This window comes from Emydura macquarii, unplaced genomic scaffold (assembly GCF_026122565.2).
Source record: "Emydura macquarii macquarii isolate MOO-44397 ecotype Brisbane River unplaced genomic scaffold, CSIRO-AGI_Emac_v2 contig_2422, whole genome shotgun sequence".
In the NCBI taxonomy this organism is placed as follows: domain Eukaryota; kingdom Metazoa; phylum Chordata; order Testudines; family Chelidae; genus Emydura; species Emydura macquarii.
This window is the reverse complement of record NW_027132559.1, coordinates 10,276,698-10,291,309: the sequence shown is the minus strand read 5'-3', so window position 1 is coordinate 10,291,309 and position 14,612 is coordinate 10,276,698. Positions and strand designations below refer to the sequence as shown.

The 14,612-nt window shown below is 37.2% G+C and overlaps 1 protein-coding gene across 4 annotated transcripts in view; it reads right to left on the bottom strand.

Annotated features, from left to right (window-relative positions):
- Window positions 1-14,612, bottom strand: part of THRB (thyroid hormone receptor beta) — a 234,587-nt gene that overhangs the window by 45,501 nt on the left and 174,474 nt on the right. Inside the window, exon 1 of one of the 4 annotated variants that reach the window (XM_067561911.1) lies at window positions 216-597. The exons of the other annotated variants lie outside the window; for them this stretch is intronic. Within the exon in view, the coding sequence (XP_067418012.1) occupies window positions 216-597 (382 nt within the window). Of the gene's footprint in view, window positions 1-215; window positions 598-14,612 lie in introns of those variants that run through there. 4 annotated transcript variants of the gene reach the window in all.

Genomic DNA, 14,612 nt, shown 5'->3' with positions numbered 1-14,612 from the left:
TTCAGCTCTTTACAAATATATTAAAACATACAAAGATAAAATACTCTCAGGATAAACTGAAAGCTACAACTATAGCCATGAAAACATCTGTAGCTAGATTGCCCCATATTATAAAGATGCTATCAATGTCCAAAAGCTTGACCAACTACACAGATACCTTGGCTTTTAAAAAAAAATTTTTTTTTTGCTATGTTCTGAATAATAATTCTAATTACCTTTACATTTTTTTTCTTCTATTTCATACTCCTGGGCACTTGACATGCCTTGAATATTCACTTCTGTATGACCTGGATGTAATATTGAGCTAGTCCAAACTGAAGCATGTAGAAACTGTGAAGGCTCCTGTCCATTTCTCAGCATATCATTTTTGGAATGTCTTTTCCTATACAAGCGGTTTTCTGTTATATCTACATAATTCCATTTGTGATATCTGTCAGGAAGATGCATCAGCCTATCCCGGGCTGGAAGGCCATTTTTTGGAGGCTTGACAAACACTAGTTGACAAACTGTTGGCATTGCCAAGATCTTGCTCAGCTGTGGAGTTTTGGAAAGCAAGTGGTTTCCCAGTTCTCTTGATTTGGTGGTATTCATATGCATCTCCACTTGACTGCATTGATAAGATGCGGAGCTTTTCAGCCATGCACTTTCAGCCACCATAGTCAGTTTCCCTTCAGTGCAATTAAATGTAATAATTTCTCCCTCTATTAAACCTGAAAAGACGGCTGGATCTACATGCACAGGTTACCACTAGATGCAACTTTCACCACCAGCACCACCACCACCACCACCACAACTAGAACATGGGCCCAGGGGCAAGTTACCATCAATTTATTGCCTCGCTCATATGATCATTTGAGGTCTTGTGGGTCGAGGCTGGTCGTGTACAATTTTCAGATACTTAAAACACAAAACATCAAGGATTCAGCCTTGTTTGACTTTGCTCTTATCGTAGGCTGACCTGAGGGACACTCTGTTACCTAAGTATGACATTCTTATGTGGGTATGCTTAGCAGTTCCGCTCTTGCTATGACTACTCTTCCTCTAGCTGAGGTCAACAGTGCAATAACAGAGAGACACATTTTATCTTTTGAGTTTTAACACTGTTGTCGTATGCAGATAAACAAACAAACACATAAATAAATAAACAACAATTGTAAGTGGATGTCAATTTGATATTCATTGCTATATTAATCATGATGAAATTCTGCTGTTACTGTGGATTGAACAGGTAATTTTAGAGGAATTTCACTCAAGAAAATTCTCTGTATACATACAAATAATTGGATGTATATTAACTATGCAAGTGGGTAATAAAGCTGTTTTAAAACAATTATAAGAATCTGATTTTCAGATTTACCACACTGTTGTAAGTTTTGACAGTTTTCTCTTTTTACATTAGTAAATGGAGTATTGCTATTATGGGACTCTTTTGAAAATGTCTGGTCAGAAAACTGACTATTATATACTGTTATCTTATGTTTGTCCTCATTCCCATATATCTTATTCCCAAATATCACATTTACTCAATTTATAATTCAAAGCAATCCTTTTCTGATTGCTATCAGTGCAAGCTCAACCTACTATTTGAAAATCAAGCTGCATTATTTCTTCTCTGTGTATCTCCATTTGCTATCCACAAAACTATTCTGAAGCCAGAACCTCGCTGGTGACACAGGTGATTATGTCTGAGATAGAAGTTTGTTCTTTCCTAGCTCTATAGTTCTCACCATAGTTCAAACTTGATTTTGTCAGTAACTACAGCAAATTAGACTAAATAAACACACAAAGAGCAGGTGCAATGACAAGGCATCATTTGTATGATGCATACTATTCAGAAAATGTTAGACACAATTTAAGAATTGTAATATGAAAACACAAATATTTCAGCTTTCATATTCTGAATATGTTTATACCTTTTAAAGTTCAAGTTTAAATCTAAGGAAAAGATATGTTTGTTACAACAACTACATGTGTGCACTTATTGGCAGCTTTATGAAAATAAACACTTTCTAGTGACATTCCGCAGATTTTTGAGGCGCCATCATACATGAAACTGTAGGGAACAATGTGTTGTAATGTAGTTTTCCATAATTCCTGTATAATCTCAAAAAATTCTACCCCTCCAGTTAATTTCACTTTCTAGTGGTCTCTCTGTATGGAAGTTACTGTATATGAATGTCAATTACAAGGTCAAAAATTGGCAAGACTACACAAATATGCAGACTCACATAGATATTTTCATATTTTGTTATTCATATTTCATGAAAAGGCCACTGCAACCCTGGTAACCACACATTGCATCAAAAAAAATCAGTTACATAACTTAGTTGATTTCAGGACTGGAACTGAGATTTATAATCCAGACAGTTGAACCTTTTTAGAATAAATTTCTGTCTTTTTCACCATCATTATTTTTGACACAAAAGTCTATCTTTGCTGTTCCTCTACCATATACCACGAGGCTCCAGTTCAGTTCTGAAGAACATTTAAAAATAAACAAGAAGGGAAAAGGTGGACTACATATATAGCCATCACAACTGGGGAGAATAATGCATCCTGAACGGTTCTGAGAGAATGCTTTTCAATACCTATGTATTTTTAAATTTAGCAAGGAATTGAAAAAGAAGTCTTTAAACTAAAGAAAAAGGATAAAAGATATATTCTATTTGTGTTCCTGAAGCATCCCAAGACTTTTAGACTTGAATATTAATGTTCATAGCCTTGCAAACCATACATATGCGATGTTGCTATAACAGCTAAGTGAGCAGATCTTGTATTCTCTGAGATTTGCTTGTGCAGTTTCAGATTTCATAACTCATCAAAATGCTCTTTTCTTTTTTGACATATAATCTCTGAAAATTGTCTCACTATGAATGTTTGATTTCCATGGCAGTTGCAGTTTATTTAGTTTTAGAAGGTCCCTCTTTACTGAGTTGCCAGCCAATGGCTCTCTGCTAATTGCTGGTGCATTCAGCTTTTGTCACAGCACTTCTTACAATTCAGTATTAATTCAGGAATCTCAAAAGAAATTAAAAAAGAAAAGAAAATTGGATAGGTGTATTCCCCCTGAACTATATTAATGAACAGGCTAGAGACTGGAAGCTAGAAGTGGTGGCAGCTTGGGGGTCAAGCCACTGATAATAGGTCAAGATGGAAGGTGAAACTATTCCCAAATTCTCCATAAAAAAAGGCCTAACAGAGTGAAATTGTAGCTGATTGGAAATATTGGGCCAAATACATCCTTACATAGTGTAACTCTACTAACTTTAATGAAGGTAGACCATGGATACATTTGGATCACTATGTGTAGAAAGACATGACGGGGAAAATTACTTGAAGAAATTGCATCTCAAAATCTCATTTATAAAATAAAAGCTTTTGAAAAAAGGATTTGCTATTATAACTATTAGCACAACGGGACGCTTTCCATGTACAACAATATATTATTTTAAAATCATTTCTATGCATAGTTCTTTGGTTGTTCAGATTACTCAGACACAAAGAGGTGCTAGAGTGCAGTAGCCTGCAGGATCAGGATTTTACTGTCTACAGTTCACTGTTAACAGATAAGGCCAGACTGTGATACCCTCAGTCATATTGAAAAGCATCTTGCACTATGAGTAGTGCCACTGAAATCAATGGGACTGCTATGGAGTAAGCTATTATTCAGCAGGGGCAAAGGCATCAGATTCTGGCCCATAATGAGGCACTTGTTTTGAAAACAACAGCAGCCCAGGGCAACGTGCAAAAAGAGCAATTATGATTCCATGACTATGTGTATGCTTGGTACCTACCTGGCCATTCGCATGCCTAAACACCAAATTTGCATTCATCCATCACAGTACAGTAATAGTATGTGAAAATCAGCTGTGCGTTGCACCCTTATTTTTGTGTGTAGCTCGTTGGCCAAATCTTACAACGTTAACCGAGGCAAAATTCCTGTTAACTTCAGTAGCTGTTGTGCCCAAGTATAAGCTAATTAAAAGCTGCAGAACTTATTCGAGTGAGCAACCATTACAGGTTGGCAGTTGCTGTGTTGGAGAAAATGTTTAATATATGGATCCGTTGGATTATTAATTATCTTTTAAAGTGCCTGGTAGGTCTATTTTCTCTTATGAACATGTTGGAATTTCTCATACTTTCAAATTTCTATGAAGGGTAAGGATCTGACACAGAGGGAATCACTCTTTTTGTCTTCTTTCCCCATATTATTATAGTGTGGCATATTTCTATCTTTCATTATGGTTTAGCCTGTTAAAATGTAGGGATTTTTTTCACCATTACATAACAATATTATTTATTTTACACCCTTTTCTTCAGCATTTTTTGCCTTAATTTGTCAGCAGCATTTCCTCCAATAAAGAGAGAATTTTGAACTTCCGACATTTATATGAATTCTTATTCTTGGTTATGCCAAACAATTACCCCTGGATAAAGGGTTGAGCTAGGTTAATTTCGTGCTGAGTTCTCCAGTTGTAAGAAAAGAGACCGCATGCTTCTCCAGTTTCTGTTAAAATGGCCATACTTCGGGTGGAAGGCATAAAGGCATCTTGGGATGAACCATGAATAAAAAGAGGACCTATTTCAAAGTGAAGAGAGCCTAATAAGAGAGCTTACGGCTTTTCTTACAGTGTATAGGTGAGGATTCATTTAGTCACTGCAGAGATCTTATAACAGCATATACTGATAATGAGTAATTACTGCCACCTGAGCAGCCAACAGTTCAAAGGATTTGCTCAGTTTCCTCTCAGGGATGTTTTTAAGGGTAATATTTCCCTAAAGAGGAAGCAAAGTCTCAGCTAAGGAAGAGTCCATCAAATAAAAAAGTTGCCTTTATACACCCAGCCTAAATGAATGTGCAATGAGAATTTGATGTGAGTAGGATGTAAAGGTTCTTTCTTTCTACACAGTCAACAATAACTCTTCTCAATATAACTAGTGGGCCAGAAGGGTCAAAATAAAATCTTTGCCCAGTGTTTCCATAGATATGGTTAACCTTCCATTATAATATGCTTGGCAGAGTTTAGTTTTGTCTCTTCACCTTCTTCCTAATCTCCTCTAACTGGTATTGCAGTTACTGGACTTGCAAGAGAGGCGAAGTGAGACTGTCACTGCCTATGCCAGGCTCCTCACACTCTCCTGCCTTAGGATGGGGTGTGGTCTGATGACCACATTTTGGAGGGAGTTAGCGGTGTTGTTAACAAACAGCCCATGTGAGATACAGTGCGGTCTAGAGTGTGAACGTGTTAGAAAGTCTCAAATTGTAATCCCACCTTTGTGGAGTCGTGGGTGAGTCACTTCATGTCTCTCCTCAGATTCCTCTGTAAAATGGGGATACTACTATTCACATACATATCTACAAGGGGAATTCTGAGGCTAAACTAAATGGAGCCAGGTTGTGCTTTCTCCATGGTCGGCTCTGCAAGGAGGGGCGGCTGCAGGGAGCTTTCTTTCCTTTCTGCCCTCATGCAGGAAAGTATAGTATACTATACTACTATAGCCCCTATGCTTTCACCCTCTGTTGAAGGGGAGGAAGTATTTCCTTAAAATAAGGAGCAGCTTCTAGACTGGGGAATCTGCAGAGCTTTCTTGGTGCCTTTTTTTTTTTTTTAAACACAGCCCAAAGTAAATGGCATTGCAAATATTTGCAAACAGGAGCTGTGACTAAAGGTGAAGTTGGAAAAAATGAGGAAAGAAAGTAAACAGAAAAAATAAAATATAAAACTAGATGATATACACAGAGTGTTATATGAACATCAATATACACAGGGCTATCAAAGTCCCAGGGACTACAGTCATCATTCGTTTTTTAACTTAAATAAACCTACTCACATTTTTTCTGCATCTCTATTTCAATGTACTCATGGGTACTAATGGGTGGGCTAGTGGAGAATAGGACACAGCAGGCTTCTACATTCTCCTTCCTCTTCCTTGGTGCATCTGGGCAGCAGGGAGCCATAATATGGCTTCTACCAGTATATGGGAGAGGCTGCCATCAGGGCCTCAGCTGACTTCATGTATTTCTGAGGATGGGCGGAGGGGTGTGGCTATGGTCCTGATCCTGTGCACTGACAAGCACGGTGGGAGCACAGGATGCCTTGAACAACAGCTGCTGTTCAATGCACTCCTCACTGTAACCCTAAAGATACTGAACCAGATCCTCAGCTGGTAAAGATATGGAGCTGTGCTCATCTATACCAGCTAAAGATCTAGCCCATAATACCTTATACAGGCATTTTATGATGATGATGATGATGATGATGATGAAACATTTATATTGTAGTAGCACCAGATGTGAACCAGATTGTTCCACAGTGCTAGGTGCTGTACACATATATAGTAAATAACAATCCCTGCTCCAAAGAGCTTACTCCATCAATACCACTTAGGTGGTACAGGCATTTCCTTCCCTTCTCTCCTCCCTCAGCACAAGATCATAACTGGGCTGTGAGGAAATAGGTAAAACACTAATTCACTGAAAGGTTGTTGTTTTTACTCATCCCTCAGTTACAAAATAAATTAGTAATAAGAGGTCCTTAAGATGCAGACTACACACTACTGAACTGCTATTTTTACAGTTACACAGCAATCTGCTCTCATTGCAAAAATGTATTTTAAACCTAAAAGGAGTTCAAAGTCTACCACAGTTCCTGCTTGTACATGATCAATGCAGTTGCAGCAGATAAAAAAATTAGCAGTCTCTCACTAGCATCTAACTGACTTGCTTGGAAAACAAAAGACTCAAAAAAGTGAATCTTTTTCAGGACCTTACCTCCTCTGATTTGCACATTTTATTTATACACTGCGTAGCAAGGGCTATGGTGTTTTCTTTTTTTTAAACACTAAAATATACAAGCATCTAAGGGCACCAAAGTGGGCTGGTATCAGAGAGATCAGCTAAGGCAAATGTAATCAGGATTATGAGTAAGGGTGCGTGGTAGGTTGATCAAGTAGGTTAGATTTGCATGGACCCAATCCAGTAAATCTGGATGATTTTTAAACAAGAAAACAAGAAAGGCACAACTAAAGAATAAAGAAAATGAAAAAACAAAACTAAACTAAAACCCAACTCATCTCATATACCAATGTCTTGGAGCAGAAGAAGGAGTTGATAACAGGAGATAATGTGTGTTATGCTCTAATTTGCTTTGAATGATAAAACTGTCTATTCCAAGCCCGGTTAAAGTTTCTTTTCTTCTTGAGTTACAGTTTAGAGAACATGTTTTCTCTTCCCCAGGATATCATGGTAATATTATCTCCCCCTACCCCAGGAAATATGAAGAAATTTCCTTCTTGGAGTTTTCTAAATATTAAACTATCCATTGTGTTTAATGTCTGCAAGGGGCAGAACTAGTACAGAAAGACCTGCTTTTTATGTATAAACACCAGCTCTGTCACTTTATTGGCCAGAGGTATATATGGCTCTACACATAACAAAAGCAAGCATGTGTGTGTGTGTATGTGAATTACATCCTAAATTTCATACATTTAAAAATGTCAAAATTAATACAGAAAAAGTATATAAAAACAGACAAAAATCTCTGATATAGTGTTGGAACTACTATAGCCTGGTGCTACCACCATGTACCTTCTGGTATTTCAATAGAGAAGAATAAGGGCATGTCTACATTGCAAAAAACAAAAACAAAACAAAACAAAAATAAAAAGCAACCATCCAAACAAAAAACTTGGCAGTGAGTCTCAGAGTCCAGATCAACTGACTGGGGTTTGTGGGGCTCAAACTATATGGCTAAAAATAGCAACGTAGACATTCCTGCTTGGGCTGGAGCCTGGACTCTGAAATCTGATGAGTGGGGAGGGTCTAGCTAGACTTTGCAACTTTAACAACATTCTTTTAACAGTTTTTGGAGTGGATTTTCTAAGGTTAAAAAAAAAAAGAAAACTGAAAAATCAAAGACATTCCGTTGTGTGCATTGGTAATGACCCCCCTACATGGATTGAAAGGAGGGCCTGAACTTAGGATCATCAGATCCATGCCACAGTCCTCTATCACTTGAGTTGAAGGAGTAACTCTAATATCTGACATAGTGTATAATGTGTAAGCAGAGACCAAGTATGGAAAATTTCAGCTTGAATAAGAGAAGTTTGTCAAAGTTACAAACTGAAAACTGAGTTATAATGAAAACTGTTAGCCTACCTTTATAGGTATCACTACTGCTCCACATACTATATACAACAATTTTTAGTACAGAATGTAAAACAGAATTTTCACTGCTTATGTTTAATCTAATAGTGAGCATGATGAAAGATGATCTTCACAAAAATCAATGGCCGAGTGTTTCATACTCTACCTCAATAGCCTCTTTTGTGGCTGACACTTAAAGGTAATTACATGGCAGGAAAAACAGATTTCATTTTTGGAAGCAATGACTGTTGCAAATAGTGTTCATATTAATGTGTAACAAAAGCTAACAGATAAAGTCTACAGCTGGCATTGTGACCTATCCAAAAGTGCAGTACGTACTGTATTACCTTTATACCTGGCTGTTGTTGACAGATGTCATAACCCGTGCAATTGCTTTTTAACAGACTATATCAGTGCCAGCTACCATTTGTAGTGCAGATACACTGGGGATGAATTTAGCTATGTATATTGCCTTAGGAACTTGGGTAGGACATTATGCTCAAATAAACAGAAGTTCCTAATTACTTACAGGGAAAAACAAATCAGAGGAAAATAACATCTAGAGGAATATGGAAGCCCATTTGCAAGTTAACCAGCAGCATCTACCTCATGTACTGAAGCACAGGGTCTTATGCTCTTACTACTTGATTAATAGGAGTGAAATCCTGGCCCCACTGAAGTCAGTTGGAATTCTGCAATTGACCCAGGGCCCAGGATTTCACCCTAGGTTTCAAAGACTGAATAGGTAGTCTTGTGACAGCTACTGAAAATAAAAAATAATAAAGGAAGCAGAAATGAAAAAATGGAGGTAAAAGGGAAGAAGTGGCAAACTGTACTGATACATAATAAAACTGGAGAGTTGCCATAAAACAATCCAGGAACATAAAAGGTTAGTTTTACTTGATTCAGGAAATCCAGAAGAAGAGGAAGTTTTAAGAAAAAAGCAATCACACATCAGATCAATGAATTATTATTATCTTTATACTATGGCCAAAGGTATATTAGGTGCCTCTTTTAATCCTTGGTGACAGGCTTAATGACCATTAGCAAAGTAAAAGGAGGAGGCAAAAGCATAATTTGCAGAAGACTACATTTAAACTTGATCAATTGTGGTCTTAGAAGTTTGTACGATACTTTACTGCAGCTGTGAGGAAAATGAAGTGGTTCTTCTCCTTCTACACCACATGCAAAGTCTTGACCAGCAGAACTTTCCGGCCATGAATCATTTAATTAATTCAGATTGCCTTTATCCAGTCTCAAACTGGAATATCATTCATTGCAAGGAGCTGGCTTCTTTTCAAAAGCCTCTGAATTAGCATGATACAATCTCTCTCACTCCACAAGTCAGGGTGGAAGTCAGGAATTATCAAATATGAAAGTAAAGAATACCTCACCTAGGCAAAATTTGGTCAAGACACTGTGGTTAACACTACTACTGTTTTGAAAAATGTCATAGGATCTTTGATGACCACAAGAAGTCAGGAGTTCAGTAGGAAATCTCATCTGAAAATAAACATTGCCAACACCCACCAACAGTGTGCTGGCTCGTTGGTTCATTACTGGCTGAAAGGGAAGCATGCTACCTACTGAACTGCCAATATCATTTCCTGTGGCCAGAGATTTTCCTTGAGGTCCTCCACTGGGGTTATACTACTGGCTTTAGGGCTGCTATGCACTGGTATGGGTACTACCATGCAGGGGGGAAATCTTAGCCTCCAGTTTTTAAGGTATATTGTTTCATCTGATATTCTAACCACTGAATTGCGCACAGATAACAAAAATGATTAATGAACATTGCATACGTTAATTAAGTCCACTTTGAAGATACCTTTGTCCTTATAGTCAGACTACAGGACCAGCACTTTCAATTCTGGAAGCCTACAGTTAGGTTCCCGTATCCATATTTAGGCACCTAAATAAAATATCTTACTTTATTTAGGACCTTAAATATGGTCCCAATGTTTTGCTTTCAGCACACAGGTTTGAAAATTCTAGGCTACCAGATTTGTGTGAGCACGCATGGGTGTTTGTATACATAGAGAAAAATGCTGCCATTAAAAATAAACAAAACAAACAGATGACAAACCATTCAATTATTTTATCAAACCAAACGATATGTGGGTGCTACATTGAACAGGAGTTGGTAAGTAGCACCAGCAGTTTAAGAGGAGTGGGCCATTACATGGTGGCAAGCAGTGAACTATTTAGTGGTCTAACCAAGCAGAGCAATAGAAGCATGTGAAAAAAATCATGAATAGTTTTAGAAAGGCTAACAACAATTTTGCCAGTTGTAATTTTGGTTAGAGGAATTATATGTTATTGCTTGTTAGAGGCATGCTAGGGCTACAAATTATATATATAGTGTGCAAAAAAATAGTATATATTCTATGTGATCCACCTCGATTATTGCTCCAATCCAAATGTTCTGGAGCAGAAAGGGAAATATTCATCCAACCTCTTCCAAAGATTTAACTTTCATCCTCGTTCAAGGCAGGGATGGGGAAACAATCATAGACACAGAAAGTGAAAAGCACATAAACAGAGTGAAAAACTCAGTATTGAAAGGCTTCACACGCAAAGGAATGCAGATCCAACTTATAGGGATGTGAAAAAGTGTGGAAAGATTTCTAAATGACAGCTAGTGCACTTCTACTATGGAAGTTTCCTTGGGAACAAACTGGGAATAGCTTTTTGAGCTGCTGGAAAGGACACAGGGCTCTGATTAGCCAGTCATTCATATAGGAATGTGTCTGTTTTCTCTTCAGAGGGCTGACACTGTTTTTGTCACTATCGTGATCTTATAAAAATGTATGGAATTGTGGCCTGGTTTCAAAGGAGGAAATTTATAAATGTTGAATCTCATCTTTAAATCTGTGGAATAGACAGATTATGTTGCCAAAGTCCATTTAGACTTTACATATGCCAAAGTCTGGGACCATGTGTACACAGCTAAGCTGTTGGATCTTCAAGTGCTAATTTAAGATTACCTGTTTTAAGCCATTTTAGTTCTACAATTTACAAAAACGAGTACCATGAATGAAGCTTTTGCTCAGGAATTTGGTCTTGAGCTGTGATCATGTAGGGTACATCTACATAGCAATTGAATACCCTGGTTGGCTAGTGTCAGCTGACTCAGGCTCACCAGGCTCGAATGTTACTCATGAGCCCCAGTCACCTGACACCAGACAGCTGTGGGTTGAATTGTGGTGTAGATATACCTGTAAAGAGCAACTGCTAAAACTAACAAAGCCTTGGCAAAGGTTTAAGGAACTGATGAAAGAAAATATAGCTAATATTGAGAATGCTTGGCCAAATAGGCCAACAACAGACATCTCTGGAAAAAAGGTGTGACCGGGGTGTGAAGAGAGGCTTCTTTTAGATCTACAAACTCTAAGAAGTTTCTTTTAGAATTTTTGAAGGCCTTGTGAATGTGTTCACATTCTGCAAACCCAGAAGCAGCCCCGAGCATGCTCTCTTTATCAACACAGTGAAAAAATAATTCCAAGACAAAAACTTGAGCTAAACTTAAGCTTGTAAATAAATAGTCATTAATTTAAGACATTAATACAAGTATCATTAGAATGGCCTAGAGTAATTATAAAAAATCCTAAACATTTGAGAATGAGAACATTTGTACCTTGAGTTCAACACTAAACCTTAACTTTATTGCCGATTCCCTGCCCATTATAAATGTACATGTCTATTGGCATTTCTGAAGTGACTATCACAAATATTATTAGCCACCTACCAGGGCTGGGATTGTATTATAATGATTAATTTTTAAATTATTGACTGAAAATAAAAACATTACATTCTGATGCTCTGTCAACTCATTTTTCTCCATGATAAATAAATGTTCACTGTTTTGGTGAATGAGATCTGTAGAATGAATAGGATATGGTTGGATATGTTCTCTGTATCTGAAAGGCGGATTCTTTGTCTCATATTTGGAGGGTAAGTATGAAAGGAAGATCTAGTGGGATTTCCAGCCTGTACAGTGAGATGGATGGTTTAGATTGTTTTTGCTAGCTCTTAGTGAAATAGGAGATAGGGAGAAGTGCTATTTTTTATATTATCTGGAGAATAAGATAGACGTCTTTCGACCACAGTAGGAATTTGGAATTAGATAGGATCAAGTCCTTGGTCTATATATGGAGGATAAGTGAGATTCTGGTGCCTCTGGCCAGCAGTAGAACTGAATGATGGTTTGTGGTTGGGTCTATGAACAATTTGTGGTGGGTGGATGGTAGTTTTGTGGGCCTTTTCAGAAGTAGCTATTGGTTTCTGGTCTACTGGCTGAGGCAGGGAAAGCACACAGGGAAATAGATTGATTTAGTTAGGTTTTTTTAAACAGTTTCAAAATTGTTTTTAATTTGAAATTAACAAACAAGACATAACGATAATGTAATGCAATCACTCCAATGTATGGGGGGGGGGGGCACAGTGACAGATATAACAGAGTGACAACTAGCTAGTGGCTCAGCTGAGAATGGAATGCCAAACTCCTTATTCATAGTTCCATGCTCTAACCACAGGGCAATGTTTCAGGAAGACAAAGCTCCAAAAGAAAACAGCTTTTGTTCCAAACGAAAGTGACCACTCTAATTGTAGAGGAAACGGCAGGCTGAACTATCCACAATTTTTTAATATAAGAAAAGATTTTAGAAACTGACCCAAACGTATTTATTTGCTTATTGAGAGCAATAGGAAAGATGAGGGCACCAACACTCTAAAATAATGAACCATGCTTTAGAAATGGATAGCAGTCTTTACTGAGTAAAAAAATAGTAGATGCGTTTGCTTCCTCCATTCATTATTACAATCGAACTAACGTGATTTTATTTTTTTAAATACAAAAGTGCCTTTTGTCTGGGAAATGGTTGTGCAAATGAGTTATGGCAGCAATATTAAACAAAACGCAATATTAGACAAAGCAAAATGTGGGCACCTACACAGATGTACAGAGATAAGCCCTTCTTGTTTTGTGAAGACGGAAGTGTTTTATTATAAATCTGTTTTTTATGAAGCAAAAGCAATCCCAATGCAGTGCTAAGATATAGTGTCTTTAAATGTAAAAGCACTGGATAAATAAAAAAAAATCCATTATACAAAAAGAATAAAAATTAACACTAAACTACCATGTCTACATGGTACAACCTATTAAATATGTTATTTTTAACTGCATATTAGAAAATACACCTTTCCAAGTAATAAGAGCCCTTGTGGAGTGATTCACAGCTTCATGTAAAATCAGCCCACATTATAAATCTTGTTAACCTTTTGAAAATCCCCAATAGCTTACTACAAAGCTCTGAATCCTGGACTAACCAAACCTTATATTAAAGTATTTACTGTCCTGCTAAAAAGTCATTTAGTTAAAAGAAGTAATACTTCTGAGTTAGTGGGCTTTTGTCATGATCTGCTGGACAAGAACAGGGAGATAACGTGCTGTGCCGGACAGTGATGTGGGTTAAATTTAATTACCCTAAGAAAAGCATTCTGGGAATTTCTGAGAAATCATTCTTCCAATGATACTTGACAATCAACTGTTTTCCATCTGAATTATTGCAGACTGCTACAGATTAATGAGCATTACAGAGAAATAGACTATACAGAAAAGGTGACTGTTTTATCTGAAATTATTACTTTTTCCAGTTCTTTGAAATTGGTGCTACTCCTTTCGAGATAGATTTGTTTTTATAAAAGCCGATTAATTTGCTTCTCCAAATGAGTGAGCTATTACAAGAAACATTGCATATTAAGTTCTACTTTCTGAAAATATGCATGTATGACATTTAAATTATATTCCCCAACATGAGCACTTAATTTTATTATAATTCCTATCTTGATCCAACTTTATGGTCATTCTCAAATAGAACTGTAGTAATATCTAGGAGCTGAAGCACAATCTCCGGATAGATTATGAAAAGATATACACTTGGGGTGAAATCGTGGCCCCAATGAAGTCAATGGCAAAAAAATTCCAGTGACTTCAACAGGATTTAGTATTTTATCTCAGTATATCGTAACACAAAAATTAATGTGAATTTACTGTACACTGCAGATATTATTTATTTGCTCACACTTTGGTCCAGACTTGATTCCTTGCTCAGTTCAGACTATAGGTGAAGTCGGTATGAGTTTTGCCTGAGAAAGGACTGCAAAACTAGTGTCTCAGGACTAGACCCTGCCTCCACCAATGGAGTCAATGGATATTCACCACCGACTTCAGTGGGAGCAGGATCAGACCATGAGTGAATATGTTACTGCTACTTAGTGGTGATTCTACAAGCATCAGCTCTGTTAAGCTATTTGAACAAGGAAAATTTTGTTAAAGACTGTGCTTCAAATTCTTGCTTATTTATTGGAAAGTACAATATCATCTCAAAGAGAGAGTACCAGATCCAAGCCCATATTCTATTCTACATATGTATTAGAGTAGACAAAGTTATAGTTATAGCTGAAA